Below are 19,961 nucleotides of genomic sequence, written 5' to 3'. Positions count from 1 at the left end.
CATGTATTTTTTCTTCAGTTTTTTTTTGTATTCAATCAGTAAGGAGCATATACACACATATATTATGTGCATACTGCAAGGAATAAAAATGACTTGCCTAAAAATGAAGATTTAGCTCTACTGGTAGAGTCTGTCACTTTACCCATGAATGTTCGAATTTCTTCAAAGTAACAATCGTCCGACAGTCTTCTCAAAACAGCGCTGGTACCGTCAGCTTCGTGCTTTTTGAGGTGTCTATCTAAATTAGTTTGTTGACCAAAGCAACGTTCACATAACGGACATTTGAAAGGTTTCTCTTTATTATGTATATTTCTAACGTGTCGCTGAAGATTGCTGCTAATGCTAAACGACCTTTCGCAATATTTACACTTGTAGGGCTGTTCGCCTGTATGTGTCCGCAGATGCCGCGTTAGATTAGCGCTTCGCGGAAATACTTTGCCACAGAATTTGCAGGCATATCGGTCTTTGGCTTTGGTTAGATTCTGTTGCGCCGTCACCAGCTGCGTCTGCTGAAGATCCACTCTACTGTTCGGAATATGCTGAGCGGGAACATTTTGTTGAGGGTATCGTTGCAATTGGATGTTCAATGGATATCCAGCTGTAAATGGCAAACTGGCAACTTTAGCCATCGTTTCTAATACAAAAGGGTGCACACTTTGAGGATATGGTGATGGTGTGCGAAGTATTAAGTTACAATTTTCGTCTTTTAATCTAGTACGATTTTGGTTTCCATCCTTCTTTCTATCCACTCGCAGATCTAGAGGTTGATCTAAATTATTAGATTTGAGCTGTTGGACATCGGCCGAGGCAGGAGACATGTGAGGATCCATGTTCACTGAAAGCGATAAATCGAATGGTTCGTTGTTGATGGCTTCAGGCACCCGCACTGTCAGCGGGTAGATGGCGGCCTGCCTCGGACTGGTTAAGCCTGCTAGGGGCGAGCTCTGCAGCTCAGGAGCCGAGTGCGGGTGCACTTTGCGTGGACTGTGAGATTTCTCGCGCATGCCTGGGCCGGTGTTTTGGGTCCAGCAGTACGTCGATAGAATATCGCTCATTTGAACCCTTGCGGCTAACCTAAATTAAAATAGAAACAATTATAAAAAATAAATTGATAATAAACCACAATGATATATAATGCTCTTATAACATGATGATATGGACACAAAAGATTTGCTATCATAGATAAGTTGCATTAAAATTATATTTCAACAAACTTCCGTAGCATCAAAGTCGCAAACTTGTAGTTTAAAGTAAGTGCATAAATTCAATAAAACTCTCAATGGATTCAAAGTATAATGAATTGTGTAAATTAGAGACGTAGGTCACAAATTGAAATATTTTAAGTATTGCGTGTTCGTTTTAATATCTGCTGTCAAAAAAATGAATTAGAGAGGCATTAAACAAGGATCTTGAAACTTCTTAAAAATACTTTAGGAGTACTTATAATTAGAGTAACTTTAGGAGTATTCCTAGTTTGAGATCAAAGTAATGTAAGCGTTTCCAACATAGCTTTTAAATATTAATTTCTATGAAGTATTTATGAACAGTACCTCCTTTAAAATAAAACATTGAAATCAATTAAATCAAATATATTTTGTGCGTTAATTTATTCATATAAAATTTTTAAACTTTACTGAATTATTTTTTCCTTGTGTTTATGCATATGATTATTTTCACCATATAAAGTAAAGATAAGGAAGTTCAAAAATCAATTTTGAAGTAAGTCTTAAATCGAGATATATTTAATTATATTTATAAATTGCTGCACTAATTTGTTAACTGAACTAAAAATGAAAGGATTCATGTGTAATTTCCAATAACATTTACATAGATTTGAGTGATTGGGAACAAGGTCAATTAAATGTAATATTTGATGCGCAGAATTAAGAACATTCATGTCAATAACGCATAGGCGTGGCCGGTGTATGGTTGAGCAAATGAAACTACACTCATATTATTCATATACATATTATACACACAGATATATATATATATATATATATATATATATAATCTTGAAATTAACTTTGTATAATATACTTAATATATAACAGTCCATACTTGATGAAATTTTTATTGGAGTAACGCAAGCCTCAAATATACTATGTCGAATAGTTTGCTAAATGAGTCCTTAGGTTTAAGGGGGTATTCTAGTGTAGAGCAATAAATTTAAGTCATTTTTAAAATGTCGTAAAAGAAAGCAATAAATGTTTTTACTATCCATTTTTTACCACTCGCTTATTATTATAATTACAATACAAAACAAAAATTGAAAAAAAAAGTTGATAATTGAAAAAACTGGCAGCTGATAAAGTGGGGGGTCTCAAAAAATTGGCACCTCAGTCTTGCCATGATTTCAGCCCTCCAAGCCATCCGAAATAAAAAGATTATGAATCTACAATGATGTCGCAATCGTCCGAACTAGCAATGTGTAAAAAAATTTTGTTTACAAATTGGCGACTGTTTGAAAAAAGTCTTTTTTACGTTTTTTTTTGAGTTTCTCGAAATTTTAAAAAATAGTAAGATTGGAATTTGGGGATGATGCTAGTTCGGGCTGCAGATAGGTAAACGAGACTCTCTGAACATTTCAAGTGAATCGGTCGAGTAGGACTGGAGAAATCGTGACAACAGTACTGAAAAAGTCTGTTCTGAGAAAAATGCATTTAAGATTTGCGTGAAGTTTTTTGCTGTTAAAGTCAGAAGATGATATGTTATACTTTTTTTTATTTAATCAGACATTGCTGCTTTATGCATCGGATCTTCTTCTACTTTAAAAGAACTATTTTTTGCATTTATCTCTTTCAATGGAGCAGTTCTAGCATCTTTTAAAGCGTTGGATGTACGTATTTTAGATCGTTCAATTCGGGCGTTGTCTCGGCTTACAGCAAATGGCCCAGAGTTTCTGGCCCAATTTGCATTACCATAAGGGTCATCATTTTTAAAATAGGAAAGAAACGTTCATTGAATATGCAAACAGCAATAAATGTTGCTATTTCAATTACCAAATCAACGAGAGCATTGGTGTGGCCCAGCCAAAAGGGTGGATGAATAGTGACTTTTTTTTGCAATATCTAAGAATATTTGTCAAACACAAATGTGCAGACATTCCGGAGTGTGGAGATGGCTACATATGTGTACAATGCTGGTTATTTTGAAATGTCCGGTACTAGGTGCCACTTTTTAAAATCATATTGTTTGTTACCAAAGTTTGATTGATAGTATTAATTATTTTTAGCAAAGGTTGTATTTTTGTTAATTTAGTTTGATTTCTAACTTTGTTATCTATCGTAAGTCAAAATTTAATAAACATTTCGTAAAATATTTTTTGATTTATTTATAAATAACCTTAGGTGTCCGCCACTCGGGGACTTCACCTTAACATTAAGAGCTAAAACTTTCAGAGCATTTTTTTATCAATTTGGAAGCATTTGGGAGCAAGGAAATTCGAAAACATCCATAAAGGATCACCCTAATATGCAGAGCCGGTTTTCGAAATTTGGCGCTTTGGGGCATTCATAAAAATGCCGCCCATTTGTTATGTCACATTTTTACTAAATTTAAAATAACTATTTGATCGCAGAAAAATCACGCATCACATACTTGTTCTATGTATAGATATTTTGTTTTTTTAATTTCCAAATTTTACCGCCCCAGAAAATTTGCACTAGTTCCGACTGCCCCTATTGTAATTCCAGCACTGCTAATATACATATATACATATTTTGTGACGTAGTTCACAGTATAATTACAGACAGACAGTATATATATATATATATATATATATATATATATATATATATATAATATGTGTGTGTGTATATATACATATTTATTATACATATATCGAACGTAGTGGTTCTGCCACAGTTTTGTGATCGCTACTCCAGTTTTGCTTTGTTATGTTTTTTTCTCTCGAAACTCGTTCGTTCGCTCGCGTTATTCGATTATAACGGAACCCGAGGGCTTCCGGTGATGCTGCGCGCACGATCGCCCGTCGCTCCGGTGACGTTCTTGAAATCGCCGAAATCGATTTTATTGCTAATATCATAAAAAAATTATATACACTTTTAAGACGCGAATTATTTCACTTGCTTTTATGCCAACGACTGAAAGCTAAAATAAGCACTAATTTCATATCGGCGGTTGATATCGAAACTTTTTGAAAACCAAGCGGCGAATATGAATTCACATGGCATATTAAGAGTATTCTTATTTTTACCAGGTGTCAAAGTATTATTGTTTTCCGTTAGTACTACGGAACTTACTTTTAGTAGTTCATGTATTCTGTATAAAATTTTATTGATACTTAACGACAAATCTATTAATCAGTAAGGGTAAGATCAGTAGTGAACCTTTTTACAATAGAACTTAATCTATTTAAATACTACTCAAATATATATATATATATATATATATATATATATTTAGATTTTTTGTTCGACGTTGCCCATACCCACATTGTTTAACAATCCTTGAAACCCTCTTTTACAACATCTTCGTGAATCCTCCGTTTTTTCATCGGGCGCGCTCGGTTCTTTGCTTGCAACGAACGCTACATAAATCTTTAGTTTAAATAAAAAAAACACATTATTATTGTTTATTTTCTATATTTTTTAAATTTGTAACTTCCCGTAGGGTAAGTTATTTTAATGGGCCGAAAATCGAAATTGAAAATTTTTATATTTCTCGACGTTTTGAAGGTTTCTGAACATTTTGGCATACCTCATAAAAAATGGATGTGTGTGTGTGTGTGTGTGTGTGTGTGTATGTATGTATGTATGGATACAATTTTTCGTCCACGTTTTTGGGCGCACGGATCAACCGATTTGAATCGTTCAAAAAACATTCGATTCCTATTGATAGGGAGATGTGCTGATTAGTTTTTGGCAAAGGCAGGACCAGCAGTTACGGAGATAAAGAGCAAAGAGTGCAAAAAATAGAAATCGAGTTTTTGAGAGAACGGAGCATCCGATTTGAATGATCTAAAAAACATTCAATTAGTAATGATTGGGAGCAGTGATTATTAGTGATGGCAGGCCCAGCCATTTCAAAGATACAGAGCTAAATGTGCAAAAAATGGCAGTTTTTGAGAGAACTAAGCGTCCAATTCAAATGATTCAAAGGACCTCCAGCTTGTTTTAACAAAATAATTGATTTTGGAAAAAAAAAATTGTATCATTTTTTTCAGATTTTATTTTTAATTCTGACTAAAGTTCTAATATACTTTAAACAAACAATTTAAACTTTGCAATTCAGTTTATATAATTCTTATAAATATTGGACAATGTTAAAATGTTTATAATAATCTATTTGAAAACATTCAGTATTCCTTGAACATTTCGTTACAAACGTTCGGTACGAAAAGTTCCAGCAATTTGCCTTAAGGCACGATGCCATACACCCCACTAGTTTTGCTTTAAAATTACCAATCTTTGATAAGGTGTAACAATTTCTGTGATTTCTAAATTATTTGAATCTTGATTAATGTAAAAAGTCACACCCGGGGTGAACAAAACCTTGGGGCTGGTTGTAACATACAAGAAATATATACAGATTCATTACATTAGAAGAAACAAACATTTTATAATTTATATATATATATATATATATATATATATATATATAAAGTATTTCAAAAACTACTTAATTTTTTTTTACTTGGTGTTACTGCCCGATTTTAAATAACTCACCAAAATATATATCAACACCAAACTCACATATTTCAAAATATATATATGTACATATATATATATATATATATATATATATATATATATATATATACATAAACATATATATGTAGTTCAGTAAATTTGCCCAAAACATTAACAGCATAATTTTGCATACCATTATTGGATTATTGATTGATTGAATAATTTTATATATGTACAAGGACTAAATCTCTCTCAAAATGTGAAGAGCAAAACTTTCCATGATGCGTCCGACTCGCGCTTTCTGTATCAGAGAGAAAACCGCATATGGTCAGCTGTTCATTTCAGAACATCATCTACTTTATTCAGTTAATGAAGGCAATTCATTCTACACGGTGCCTTTATAAACTTTTCATTTGTCAAAACATAACGAGCTAATTATTATAATTTAATTAAATCACCAAGACATCATTCAACGTAATTGACAAAGTTTGTTTATATAATTAATATGGAATTAATTATGATCCAATTCCGAGCCGAGCGTGTGAGAACTTTTGTTAAAAAAATGTAATGTTTAATTAAATGTTTTTGAAATATCAAAATATAAACATCACTAATTTGTTCTCAATTATTGAGTGAATAGATATTTAATTGCATTAGCTATGTCTATAATAACGCATTGGGAATATTTAACTTCCCTTAGGGTAAGTTATAGTAATCGCAAAAAAATCGAAAATGAAAATTTTTATATATCTTTACGTTTCAGAGGTTTTTGAATATTTTGGCATACCTTAGAAAAAATGGATGTATTGGTGTGTGTGCGGATTCAAATTTTTATCGATGATTTTGGGAACACGATGAAGCGATTTGAATAATTCAAAAAACATTCGATTCGTATTGATAAGGATACGTGCTGATTAGTTTTTGGCGAAGGCAGGTCTATACATTCCGATGATATGAGACAAAAAGTGCCAAAAACGGTAACATAGTTTTTAAGAGAACGGAGCATCCGATTTGAATAATTCAAACAACATTTTACTTGTATTAACAAGATGAAGAACTGATCGAATTTTCATACAGGCAGGTGTAGCGGTTTCAGAGATCTAGTAAAAAAAGTAAAAAAATGCCATATGGCGGTCAAAAATTATCATTAGACATATGGACATTAAATTATTAGATATTTTATAGACATTTTAACAATAAGTATAAATTTTGTTTACATTTCTATGGGTTCCGTACCAATGCTTATCCGTTAGACGGCGGCGCGGCGCTTACCCGCTTCGATATTTCGTCTCTATGCAGTTAAAGCAGTACGATTGCTTTGAAAACTAGCTGTAAGTGGAATTCTGTCTTGAGGCAATTATGGCATCGTGCCTTAAGGCAAATTGCTGGAACTTCCCGTACCGTAACAAAATGTTCGAGGAATACTGAAAGTTTTCAAATAGATTATTATAAATATTGTAACATTGTCTAATATTTATAAGAATTATATAAACTGAATTGCAGAGTTGAAATTATTTGTAAAGTATATTAGAACTATAGTCAGAATTAAAAATAAAATCTGAAATATTTTCGATATACAAAAAACTAAAAAAAAAAAAAAAAAAAAAAAAAGGTGGAACAAATTTTTTTTACCAAAATCAATTATTTTGTTAAGACAAGCAGAAAGTTCTTTGAATCATTTAAATCGGACGCTTAGTTCTCTCAAAAACTGCCATTTTTTACATATTTAGCTCCGTATCTTCAAAATGGCTGGGTCTGCCTTTGCCAAAAACTAATAAACACTTCTCCCAATCATTACTAATTGAATGTTTTTTAGATGATTCAAATCGGATACTCCGTTCTCTCAAAAATTCGATTTCTATTTTCTGCACTCTTTGCTCCGTATCTCCGAAACGGCTGGACCTGCCTTTGCCAAAAACTAATCAGCTCTTTTCCCTATCAATAAGAATCGAATGTTTTTTGAACCATTCAAATCGGTTGATCCGTGCGCCCGAAAACGTGACTGGAAATTTGCATCCATACATACATACACACACACACATACACACACACATCCATTTTTTCTGAGGTATGCCAAAACATTCAGAAACCTTCAAAACGTCGAGAAATGTAAAAATTTTCAATTCCGATTTTCGGCCCATTACAATAACTTACCCTACGGGAAGTTAAAAAGTTCAGAATTTTCATTTTTTCCAAAAATATTAATATTTAAAAATTTTTTTTTTTTGGTATGGGAAGTTCCAGTAATTTGCCTTAAGGCACGATGCCATGCGCCCAACTAGTTTTAAGTTACAATCAACAGTTTTCTTATTAAGCTCTATAAAAGTTTACACGTAGGTGGAGTAAAAAGGACCAACTGAACCCTGAAAAGTGTGAACAATAAAAAACATTATCTCAAAAGTAAGTTAAGATTTTTTAACAATAATATTTAAAAGTAGAGGACAAAAGTTGTTCAATCAGCCATTGTCAAATTCAAACAACATCGCTATTAAGTATTTTCTTTCGTTGTTGATTGTGAGTACTGTTGTTTAGTTTACAAGACCTTAATATAATTTTTAAGTATGCGTTATTTAAGATTTTAGGTTTTATATGATACATTTTTATTTTTAAGATATATTCAACACATATTTTTATATAATTTCTATAAAAGCTTACATGAAGATGGGGTAAATAGTACCAACTAAACCTTTATCCTGGCAAAAGTGTAATCAATAAAAAAATAATAAATAAAAAATAAATTAAGTTGAAAAAGCAATAAATTCAATTATTGATTATTCTAACTGTGCTGATGCATATTTTTAACGAAATACCAGATCAAGGTTATATGCAGCTGAATAATATAGCTAATAGTTTATAAAGTCCCTTTAAAATTAAAAATAAAAGATTGGATTTGTTTGCCTTCTGGCCTATGTTGTGGCAAAAAAAATATTATTCTACTGTGATAAATTAGAAGGGACTTCTACTGATCATAGTTATATAATTGTTTGTTCGATGAGTGTTATTTATTTTGATGTAGCTGGTTTGGTTTCCACTGATATTTGCCTAAAGTCAAATTGAAACTATGTGTTCCGCCCTAACCCATTAATTAAATTATTAACTTCCCGTAGGGTATGTTATTGTAATGAGCCGAAAATCGAAATTGAAAATTTTTACATTTTGCGACGTTTTGAAGGTTTCTGAACATTTTGGCATACCTAAGAAAAAATGAATGTGGGTGTGTATGTATGTATGGATATAAATTTCCAGTCACGTTTTCGGGCGCAGGGATCAACCGATTTGAATGGTTCAAAAAACATTCAAATCCTATTCTATCACACTATCCTAAGGAGATGTGCTGATTAGTTTTTGGCAAAGGCAGGTCCTGCAGTTATGGATATAAAGATCAAAGGGTGCAGCAAATAAAAATCGAGTTTTTGAGAGAACGGAGCATCCGATTTGAATGATCTAAAAAACATTCAATTAGTAATGATTAGGAGAAGTGGTTATTAGTTTTTCGCGAAGGCAGGCTTAGCCATTTCGAAAATACGGAGCTAAATGTACAAAAAATGGCAGTTTTTGAGAGAACTAAGCGTCCGATTTAATTGATTCAAAGAACTTTCTGCTTGTCTTAACAAAATAATTGATTTTGGAAAAAATATTTTTTGATTTAACTTTTTTTTCATTTTTTTTAAATTTTTTGTATATCGAAAATAATTCAGATTTAATTTTAATTCTGACTATAGTTCTAATGTACTTTACAAATAATTTCAACTTTGCAATTCAGTTTATATAATTCTTATAAATATTAGACAATGTTACAATATTAATAATAATCTATTTGAAAATATTCAGTATTCCTCGAACATTTCGTTACGGTACGGAAAGTACCAGCAATTTGCCTTAAGGCACACACTCCACTAGTTAGAATTTAATTCGTCTCGAAAATGAATAAATAAATAAAATAATAAACGGTATAAAACAGAAAATACATACGTTTTGTCTTAAGGCACGATGCCACACACTCCACTAGTTAGAATTTAATTTGTCTCGAAAATGAATAAATAAATAAAATAATAAACGGTATAAAACAGAAAATACATACGTTTTGATATCTGTTAATGTACGTATATAATCTACATTGTCATCGGTCGGTCGTCGCTGTTTCAGAATTGAAATAAGCTTCTCTTCGCGAACGTAATGAAAAAGAAATTGAATTTTGTCGTCTGAATAAGGCGTCGATGATCTAGTTTTTGGCGGATGCCAGTGTATCGTGTTATGTGTTATGTGACCGATGTCCATTTGCGCCGTCCCTTCCCCGAACGATTTGAGACTAATCGCAACCTGTTCTTGAGCGCTTAGTCCATCACTGTCACATCAGTTTTTTATGAAAGTCTCGCCATTTCGATTTGCTCAAATCAGCTGCTAAATTATTTAGAATAGGACGAGTCATTAAATCTCTTCGCGTCAAATCTAATTAGCATCATGCGTGTATGTTTCGCCACCATATAATGAATGTTATAGCTTGTTATATATAAGAGCATTGTTATGTATTGGAATATTTAGTTTTAATTTATTCAAAATAACGCGGTTTTATATTGAGCACTTTAGTGAATGCTCTAATGGAACATCATTTCCGATATTTCTGCTGGAACAAAAAAACAGTTTATAAACTTCCCGCAGGAGAAGTTTATGTTTTCATCACAAAATCCGATTCGCTAATTTTATGTTTTCTTGACGTTTCAAGCCATTCTGAAACGAATGAGACCAAATTTGGAAAAAGTATGTGTGTGTGTATATGTGAGCAGATTTTTTGCCGTAAATCGACGTTTTCTCAAAAACGGCTAGACCTATTTCAAAAATTTCGATGTATCGATATTTTCGATGTATCTCGATGAGGACTAGCGTTTTTCAGTTATGTGGGACCATCGGACGAGCCGTTTCTTTGTAAATCGCAGAAAAGTAAAAAAATGTTCGTCCACGTTTTAGCCCGCAATTCTGAATCGATTTTAAAAATTAAAAAACTGCTCGAAAGATATTGGTTGGGAATCGGACCTGATTAGTTTTTGGTAAAGATCGGCCGGGCCGTTTTCTCGTAATAACTTGTTAAAAAAAAATTTTCGACGCTTTTTGTGTTTTTTTTTTGACGGTAGATATCATAGTCGTTTAATTTTAAAAATTCGTCAATGTTTGCACAAATTAGTATCGTTTTTTTGGCGTTTGTCAAAATTAGAAATTTCATCGGCGTTTGCTCAAAAACGCCTGAACCGATTTCAATAAGCCAATCGATGTATTCTGGTGTAGATTATCTTTTATCAGTTTTATGCAGCGATCAGCTGAGCCGTTTCTTCGTAATTTGGAAAAAAGTGTTAAGCTTTTCCTCCACATTTAAGCTCATACTACCGAATCTCAATCTTATTCTCACATAAATGCAAATAACTCAAGCTAAAGAAATGCTTAAATTTTTACTTATATTAATTAAATATTATTTTTATTATATGTGCTTATATGAAATAAAATAGTATGAGAGCTAGGGGCTCGTAACAGTTTTATCATGAACATTCTATTTTGAGATTCACTATTTATACTAAAAAAAACAAGTGCATGTCAGATTGAATTTTACGGTTTATTAAAATTGCATGAAAAGCTTACAAAAGTGTACAGATAATTAAATAATTGCTTACAAAAAACCATACATAATCGAGACTCTAATGTGCGTTTGTGGAATCAAAGAAATGTCTTACATTTCAATCAAGATATAGAAGCGAATATGGAATCGGACAGTAAACCATCAGAAATCCCAAAACTACGAAAGACCGTTATTGGATCCAGCAAATACAGCAAGATACCTCGCGAAGAAGGTCGGACCAATATGTTTACATCGGAAAAGGTCTCGCTGCGTTTAACTTCATCAGTTTCTGACTCAAGACAGGAAGTAATATCATCTAGTAATAGTGCATCTACAAGCCTCACTCAACCACATTCTGATGTCAAGAAACCTCCTAATTCATGGCAAGTAGTCAATTTCAAAAAAAGAAAAACTTCATTTGAACCATTAGGAATAGATGTCAAAATTCAAAACAGATTTTCGGCCCTTTCAACAATAGAAACAGCTAATGATGACAACTCAGTTAAACCGGCTCCAGTCAGTAAGCCCCCTCCAATATTTATTTACGGAGTTGACGATATTAATGATATGTCTAATCAATTAAATGAAATAATTCCGCACGATCAATATTTCCTGAGAAGTTTAGCTAACAATACATTTAAAATTCTATGTAATTCTGTCGACCATTTTCGAACTTTATCCAGACATCTAAAAGAAACTAATGCCGTATTTCATACATATCAATTAAAAGAAGAGAAGGCTTATAGGGTTGTTCTTAGAAATGTACACTTTTCAACAAGCACAGATGCAATTAAATTAGAACTATTAAAACAGGGTCATGTCGTACGTAATATCCTAAATATTAGACATAGAATAACAAAAGAACCTCTTAATATGTTTTTTGTTGATCTGGAACCAAATAGAAATAACAAAAATATTTATAACATTTATAAATTATTCAACTGCATAATACGCGTCGAACCACCGAGAAAGTCCAACAACATTATACAATGCACTCGCTGTCAACTCTTTAATCACACCAAAAAATACTGCAATAGACCATTTGCTTGCCTAAAATGCGGTGACAATCATAATACTATAGCTTGTACCAAAGATCCGAATGCTCCGGCTTGTTGTTATTTTTGCGACGGTGCTCATCCAGCTAATTATCGCGGTTGCTCATACTTCCAAAAAATTAAAGAACAAAGAAACAAAACTCTAGTAAATCAATCAGTCATAAATCCAAATCCAAATAACCAAAATTTTAAAAATTCTAATAATTCTAATTCTAATAATAAAATAAACAACATTTCTCCGGCCTTAAATCCAACAATTCAAAATTCATCCTATGCAGACATTGCAAAAAACAATTACTCTGCTTCTAATCATTCACCTTCAAATCCTGATTCTGATTCTCTAGCAACACTTATTTTAGAATTTAAAAATATCTTCAATCAGCTTTTGCAACAGAACACCATAATAATAAATATGTTATCCACGTTAGTCAACAACAAAAGCAATGGCAAAAATAATTAAAATTGCTGAATGGAATGCCAACGGTTTAATACCTCACAAAAATGAAGTAGAATGTTTTTTAAAGTTAAACTTAATAGATATCTTATTAATCTCAGAAACTCACTTCACTGAAAAAAACTACTTCAAAATTTATAACTACACTACTTATAATTCAAATCACCCAAGTGGCAGGGCTCGCGGCGGTTCGGCTATATTAATCAAAAATAATATAAAGCATTTTGTTCTACCAAATATTTCTGATGATTTTCTACAAGCAACTCAAATTTCTGTTGAAACAAATTTATATAATTTTTGTGTTTCTGCTGTTTATTGTCCACCAAGATTCAAAATTTCTTGTGCTCAGTTTTCTTCATTTTTCTCTCAATTAGGTAATAAATTTATCATTGGTGGTGACTTCAATTGTAAACATATTGCCTGGGGTTCTAGACTGACTACAGCCAAAGGAAAGATTCTTCATGCAGCCATAGGGCAAAATAACCTCTCCTTTATTTCAACTTGCAGTCCCACTTATTGGCCTTCTGACCCTACTAAAGTTCCAGACCTTCTAGATTTTTTTATTGTGAAAGGTATTGATCTTTCAAATCTCAATATTGAATCTAGTTACGATCTCTCTTCAGATCATTCTCCAATACTTGTGACGTTTAGCACATTTCCTACTCCAGTTATCAACAATCATATTCTACACAACAATCTTTCTAACTGGATTCAATTCAAATCCATACTTGATTCAAAATTATTTCCAAAATCTAGGTCTACAAGCGTTATTGATATAGAAAATAATATAGATTATTTTTCTGAGATTGTACGTGAAACAACCAAGCAGATCACCCCGAACATTAATCCAAGAAATGATAATCTAATAATTCCGCAAGAGATTAAGAAGCTAATTGCACAGAAACGAAGAGCAAGACGAACCTGGCAACATTCTCATCTACCAACGGATAAGACATCGCTTAATCATCTCAATAACACGCTGAGGAAAAAAATGAAAGAATGGAAGAATTGTACATTCAGGTCGTATATATTGCAGCTAAATAGGTACGATAATTCCATATGGAAACCAATCAGAAACAAAAGTAAACCCCTACAACAAAACCCTCCTCTGAAAATAACCAACCAAAACGGATTCATTTGGGCAAAAAGCAACGAAGAAAAAGCGGAGGCATTTGCTGATCATCTAAGTAGCATTTTTAGCGCTCGAAATATTTCCCAGAATAATTTAATTAACAATTTCGTAAATCAACCCATACATTCTACACCGTTAGGACATTTTTCACCAAATGATGTCTTATGTGAAATAAAAAGGATAAAAAATAGATCTTCGCCAGATATGGATAAAATTACTCCAAAGATGTTAAAAGAATTGCCTACAAAAGGTATCTTATATATAACAAATATTTTCAACGCCATACTTCAATACAATTATTGGCCCACAGCGTGGAAGACTGCAGAAATTATTATGATCGCTAAACCAAACAAAAACCATCACACTGCTAGTTCATACCGTCCTATCAGTCTTTTATCGATATTATCGAAAATTTTAGAGAGACTTTTGTTGCAGAGATTGTCAGAAGATCATCCGAATGATAGTTGGATTCCTCACCATCAGTTTGGCTTCAGAAAAAATCACTCTACAATTCAACAATGCAACAGAACGGTGTCTCGTATTCTTGAAGCCATGAATAGAAAGGAACACAGCGTAGCCGTATTCTTAGATGTCAGTCAGGCTTTCGATAAGGTTTGGCACTCAGGACTCCTATATAAAATCAAAACAACTTTTCCAAACTACTTCAATATCTTAAGCTCATATTTGCTTAATAGAAAATTTAGAATCAAAATTAAAGATGTGACTTCGAGCATCAGAAATATAGAATGCGGGGTACCACAGGGCAGTGTGCTAAGTCCTGTACTTTATCTTCTTTTCACAAACGATATGCCCACAGATGATCTTCTAACCATATGCACTTACGCCGATGACATAGCAATTATTTCATGCAATTCCGATATTAGAACAGCAACTTGTCAGTTACAAAATTATTTATCTAGTCTCGAAAAATGGTTTTTAGATTGGAATATCAAAATCAATATCGAAAAATCTCAGCATATAATTGTTTCTCTAAAACATCACAACAGTCCACCTATCATCATGAACAATTCAATAATTCCATTATGCAATTCTGTTAAATATTTAGGCATGCACATTGATTCGAAATTGACATGGAGAACGCACATTGAATATAAAAAGAAACAAATCCAACTGAAAATAAAAGATTTTTACTGGCTTTTTGGGAGGAAATCTGAAATCTCTCTCGATAACAAGGTACTTTTGTATAAAACTATCATAGTGCCCATTTGGACTTATGGAATCGAACTATGGGGTTGCTCTTGCAAATCTAACATAAACATCATTCAAAGGTGCCAGAATAAAATTCTGCGTATCCTTACTAATGCGCCTTGGTATATTTCGAATTTTTGCCTACATAAGGATTTGAAAATCTCAACAGTCAACGAAATGATCAAGATTAGAAGTTCATCTTTTAACAACAAATTAATCCAGCATACAAATCCTACAATTCAAGCGATTCAGAGACCGATAAGAAGATTGAGCAAGAAATGGCCTTCCGATCTACCAAACTCCTAGCCCAATGTCTGCACGCGTCCTGACGTAGTACGCGGCATACATCATCACGTCATCGTTCATTTATGTTATTATTTTTGTATTACTGTTTTAATTTAATTTTTATTTCAACTTTTTTCATTTTATATTCAATGTATTGCATTTTGTGTTTTTTTGTATTTTTTTTTTGCTCATATCAATTTTGTAAATAAGACATTAAAGTCTTGATTAACAAAAATAAATTGTAACAAAAAAAAAAAACTATTTATACTTTTTTATTCAATTTATTAACATGTTTCAATTTATTATTAACTGTTTTTTATTGTTTACATCTTTGGTGGTGGTAGACTAATTTACCTTTATGACCCGCTCTAGACTATTATAATGATTTCTAAGATCTTACTGATTGTCACACAAATTGATTAGAACGATCATAAAATAAGTTCTACAAAACAGTTATAAAAACAAAAAAAATTGTAATGTAACGTTTCACAAAAAATATTACCCATTAAATTAAAAAGTTTATTTTTGTATATGAAAAACCCAGATTAAAAATTTAAACTTTCAATTTAAGAATTACAAGAACACTCGTATTTGTGTACAAAAAATCAATAACAAATTCATATTACTTACAATGTATTCTATAATGACAAAAAGAATAATAGCAAATGATACACTTTCACCTTCCACTAAACGCCACAAGCTTCCATAAGTCTTTTGGCATATTGGATTTGATAAATAACTTAAAACAAATTTATTTATACAACAAATATATGAAAAAATACATAAAAAGTTCAAGAATTTTAATATGAATATAGGTAAATAAAAACTTGTCGTAAATATTAACAAAAAATGGCGATAGTAATATGAACAGCATGAATGAACATTTGTGCACAAATATTCGAGCAAAGCTTCATAAAATCCTTGGAAATACATTAGTTAGTTTATAGACAAAACTAATAAAAAGATATATGAACTATAACTTCAATTATAACAAATAAATATATTTTATAGAAATAATATCGATTTTTGAGAAAACCATATTCGCAGATTCTTTTATTTACATTTCTTAGATACAAAGAAGTTAACGACTTATTGTAGCACTTATTTTAATTAATTCATCTTGAGATCCATTGATAATATTGAGATGAATAGATGCTATAACTATTCTTCTACCGAATTTAGTAAAAACAGTACCTTAAATATTGTTAATTATTTCATAATGAATTATTTTCTAGAAAAAGTGCGGTATTACAACTTTTGTTATTGTTATACATGAGGTCGTGTATAACAATAAAAGCTCTTACCATTTATTTTTTTATATATTTTTAAGGAAATTAACATGTTGCTGAGTAATACTTCTCATCAAAATATGATTAATATAAATAACACGTATAGTGTCTCTTGTTATAAAAATTCTTATCACAAATCAACCTAAATTACAGTTAATACAAATTTAAGGTTTTGTGCAGGGCTTCTTAAACAGTGGGTCGCAGCACCAAATAGAGTAGAGAGATTTTAATGCCAAGTATTTATTCATATACCATTTTATATCATCGATGTATTTATATATACTATTTTATAACATCATAACAATTAAAAAAATGCACTTTTATTTTTGAAAATCTAATAAATATAATTTTATAATATTTTGGGCTAAAAGTATATATTTCCATATGTGTATGTATATTATTACCTAATAAATAAAGCAGCAAAAAATATTTTTTTAATATTTGTATAGGGTAAATATAAATAGAATTGTAAATGACAAAAGTTTAAGAAGCCCTGGTATAATGTCTGCCGTAACTAAATTTACATTATAAACTATACATTTAACCCAATCATCTTTATTTAAACCTCTATGTAATTCTTGTATGTCACAACTAGTCCCAAATTTTTGTTTCAACTGACCCCAGGTGTGACTTTTTTACGTATTTAAAAAATTTAGCAAATCACAAAAATTTTACACATTATCAAAGGTTGATAAATTTAAAGCAAATTAAAATATATAATATTTAAAATTAATCTATAATAATAACGGAAAACAACATTTTATTCTAGTGCAATTTTATATTACATGTATAAAATGACGGACCTGCACAGTTCTGTATATTGCGTCAGACTAAGGAACAGTAGCTATGACAATATTATAATTCATAAATGGATGTTTTATATTTTACTATTGACGTAGAGTATTCATATATGATATATGAGCTAATTAATCCAATACGGTTCAGTTATAGTTAATACACGAAGACGAACTGACACCAAGAAAACAGTAATTATTTAAAAATTTTAATTAAATAAAAAAATCTTTATTATAATTAAATAAAGAAGAAGAAAGACTAATCGTCATACCATCAATTACATATAGTATCTAGTGATGGCAAACACTGGTCTTAAACACAAAAATGTAACCCTCTACAAATGTATCATGATTTAAAGCAGGCAATTCATTAATTTAACGACCTTTTTAATGAAATTATCAATTACAGAGTAGTCGCCTTTACCTGTCTACATATTGATGTAAGTATTCACAGTATATAAAAGTCAAAAGTAATAAACGAGCTATAATAAATGGTTAATCCTATTGGCAATTAATTGCTGTGAGAATAAAGTAGTTTGCAGCAATATCATTAAAAGCACACGTGTACGTAAGATACAATTCTATTCAAAATGTTATTTGGAAAATAATGTCCGTACATTCGAGTGTTATTAACTTCCCGTAGAGCAAGTTATAGTAATCGCAAAAAATCGGAAATGAAAATTTTTATGTATCTTTACGTTTCAAAGGTTTCCGAACATTTTGGCATACCTTAGAAAAAATAAATGTATGTGTGTGTGTGTATGTGCGTGTATGTGTGTGTGTGTGTGTGTGTGGATACAAATTTTCGTCGACGATTTCGAGAACAACGATCAACCGATTTGAATAACTCAAAAAACATTCGATTCGTATTGATAAGGAGACATGCTGATTAGTTTTTGGCGAAGGCAGGTGTAGTCGTTACAAAGATACGGGGCAAAAAGTGCCAAAAATGGTAACTCAGTTTTTAAGAGAACGGAGCGTCCAATTTTAATAATATAAAAAATATTTTACTTGTATTGACAAGATGAAGAATTGATCAAATTTTCATAAAGGCAGGTCTAGCGATTTCGGAGATCTAATGAAAAAAGTAAAAAGAAAATGCCATTTGCTGTCAAAAATGATCATTAGACATATGCACATCAAATTATAAGATATTTTATAAAAATTTTAACAAGAAGTATATTTTTTTTACATTTCTATCGGTTCCGTACCAATGCTTATCTGTTAGACGGCGACGCGGCGCTTACGCGCTTTGACATTTCATCTCTATGCAGTTAAAGCAGTACGATTGCTTTGAAAAAAAGTTCAGAATTTCCAAAATATGTCAAAATAAAGAACTTTTTTTTCAATAAATTTTTTTTTTCAAAAAAAAAGTAATTTTGTGTCAAATTTATAGTTTCTCAAAAATCTATTTTTTTTAAGTAAAACTTTTTCAAAAATGTTAATCTTTTTTAAAAAAATAATAATTTTTGGTACGGGAAGTTTCAGCAATTTGCCTTAAGGCACGATGCCATGCGCCCCACTAGTTTCTAATAGTATCCTGTTCAAGATTTTTCAATGATCGGCGCAATAAAAGCTGGATAACATGATGATTGACATAATATAGTAAATATACTTATTAATTTATTTATTGTGAATTATGCTCGAAAATAAAAACATAATTAATTTGCCCAATTAACAGCTATTTGATATTTATGAACAATAAAAAAATATTGAATTACTTTTAGTTTCATAAGGATAGCTGAAATCATGACAAAATGACGTCCTTTAAAAAGATCATGGATAGTATTCATATTCTTTTCGACAAAGGATTTAAATCTCACTATCATAGACTTATTATTTTAGTCCTATAACTTAATAGGATAACTATAATGATTTTAAATTACCATTGCATAGATGTCCAAGAAATTGCTAAGTGTAAATGAATTAAAAAATATGATCATCAAAAAACTACTAATTGGAAATAAACCATTAAATCAATTCAATTGAAAGTAATTACAGTACAAATTGGTTTTAAAATTAATAAAATGGATATCACCTCGTATGTGATACCTTGAACTAATTATTCGTTAAAATTAAATTGATTGTGGTTTATATTCATAATTTACATGTCTCTAATATTTCTATGTGTTAACAATTCAATCGTCTAAATTATGATAAATTTTATCAACTCGGAAAAAATAGAAAAATATTTTTAAATTCGAATTCGATTATTAACCAAACAAGCAAGACCAGAAATTTTATTAAACAAAAAACTCTGAATAACGACAAAGATGTATGTGTTTATTAAACATTGCTTTAGAATCTTTAGATGAAGTTTCAAGCGATAGTATTTTGTTTGATAATATGTTAGGAATGCAAAAATCCTGAGTATAAACCAATAAGTGTTAATAAATTGAAGGAATTATATTTTATTTTCAAAAATTTAAATATTTTATTTACATCTGTTTCTAAATAAGTATATAAAGCAAAGCGGGGCGCAAA

The 19,961-nt window shown here is 31.0% G+C and overlaps 1 protein-coding gene across 4 annotated transcripts in view; it reads right to left on the bottom strand.

Annotated features, from left to right (window-relative positions):
• Nucleotides 1-19,961, bottom strand: part of LOC113376615 (MDS1 and EVI1 complex locus protein EVI1-A-like) — a 236,656-nt gene that overhangs the window by 3,617 nt on the left and 213,078 nt on the right. For all 4 annotated transcript variants that reach the window (XM_026616605.1, XM_026616602.1, XM_026616604.1 and 1 more), the window contains one exon: nucleotides 98-1,074. In XM_026616605.1, the coding sequence (XP_026472390.1) occupies nucleotides 98-1,055 (958 nt within the window). In that variant the 5' untranslated portion in view covers nucleotides 1,056-1,074. The remainder of the gene's footprint in view (nucleotides 1-97; nucleotides 1,075-19,961) is intronic.

The sequence above is a fragment of the Ctenocephalides felis genome, unplaced genomic scaffold (genome assembly GCF_003426905.1).
Source record: "Ctenocephalides felis isolate EL2017-DRISC unplaced genomic scaffold, ASM342690v1 CF-g0.4_SCAFFOLD_01886, whole genome shotgun sequence".
NCBI classification, from domain to species: domain Eukaryota; kingdom Metazoa; phylum Arthropoda; class Insecta; order Siphonaptera; family Pulicidae; genus Ctenocephalides; species Ctenocephalides felis.
The sequence above is the reverse complement of the archived record's forward strand: the minus strand, read 5'-3'. Positions and strand labels throughout refer to the sequence as shown.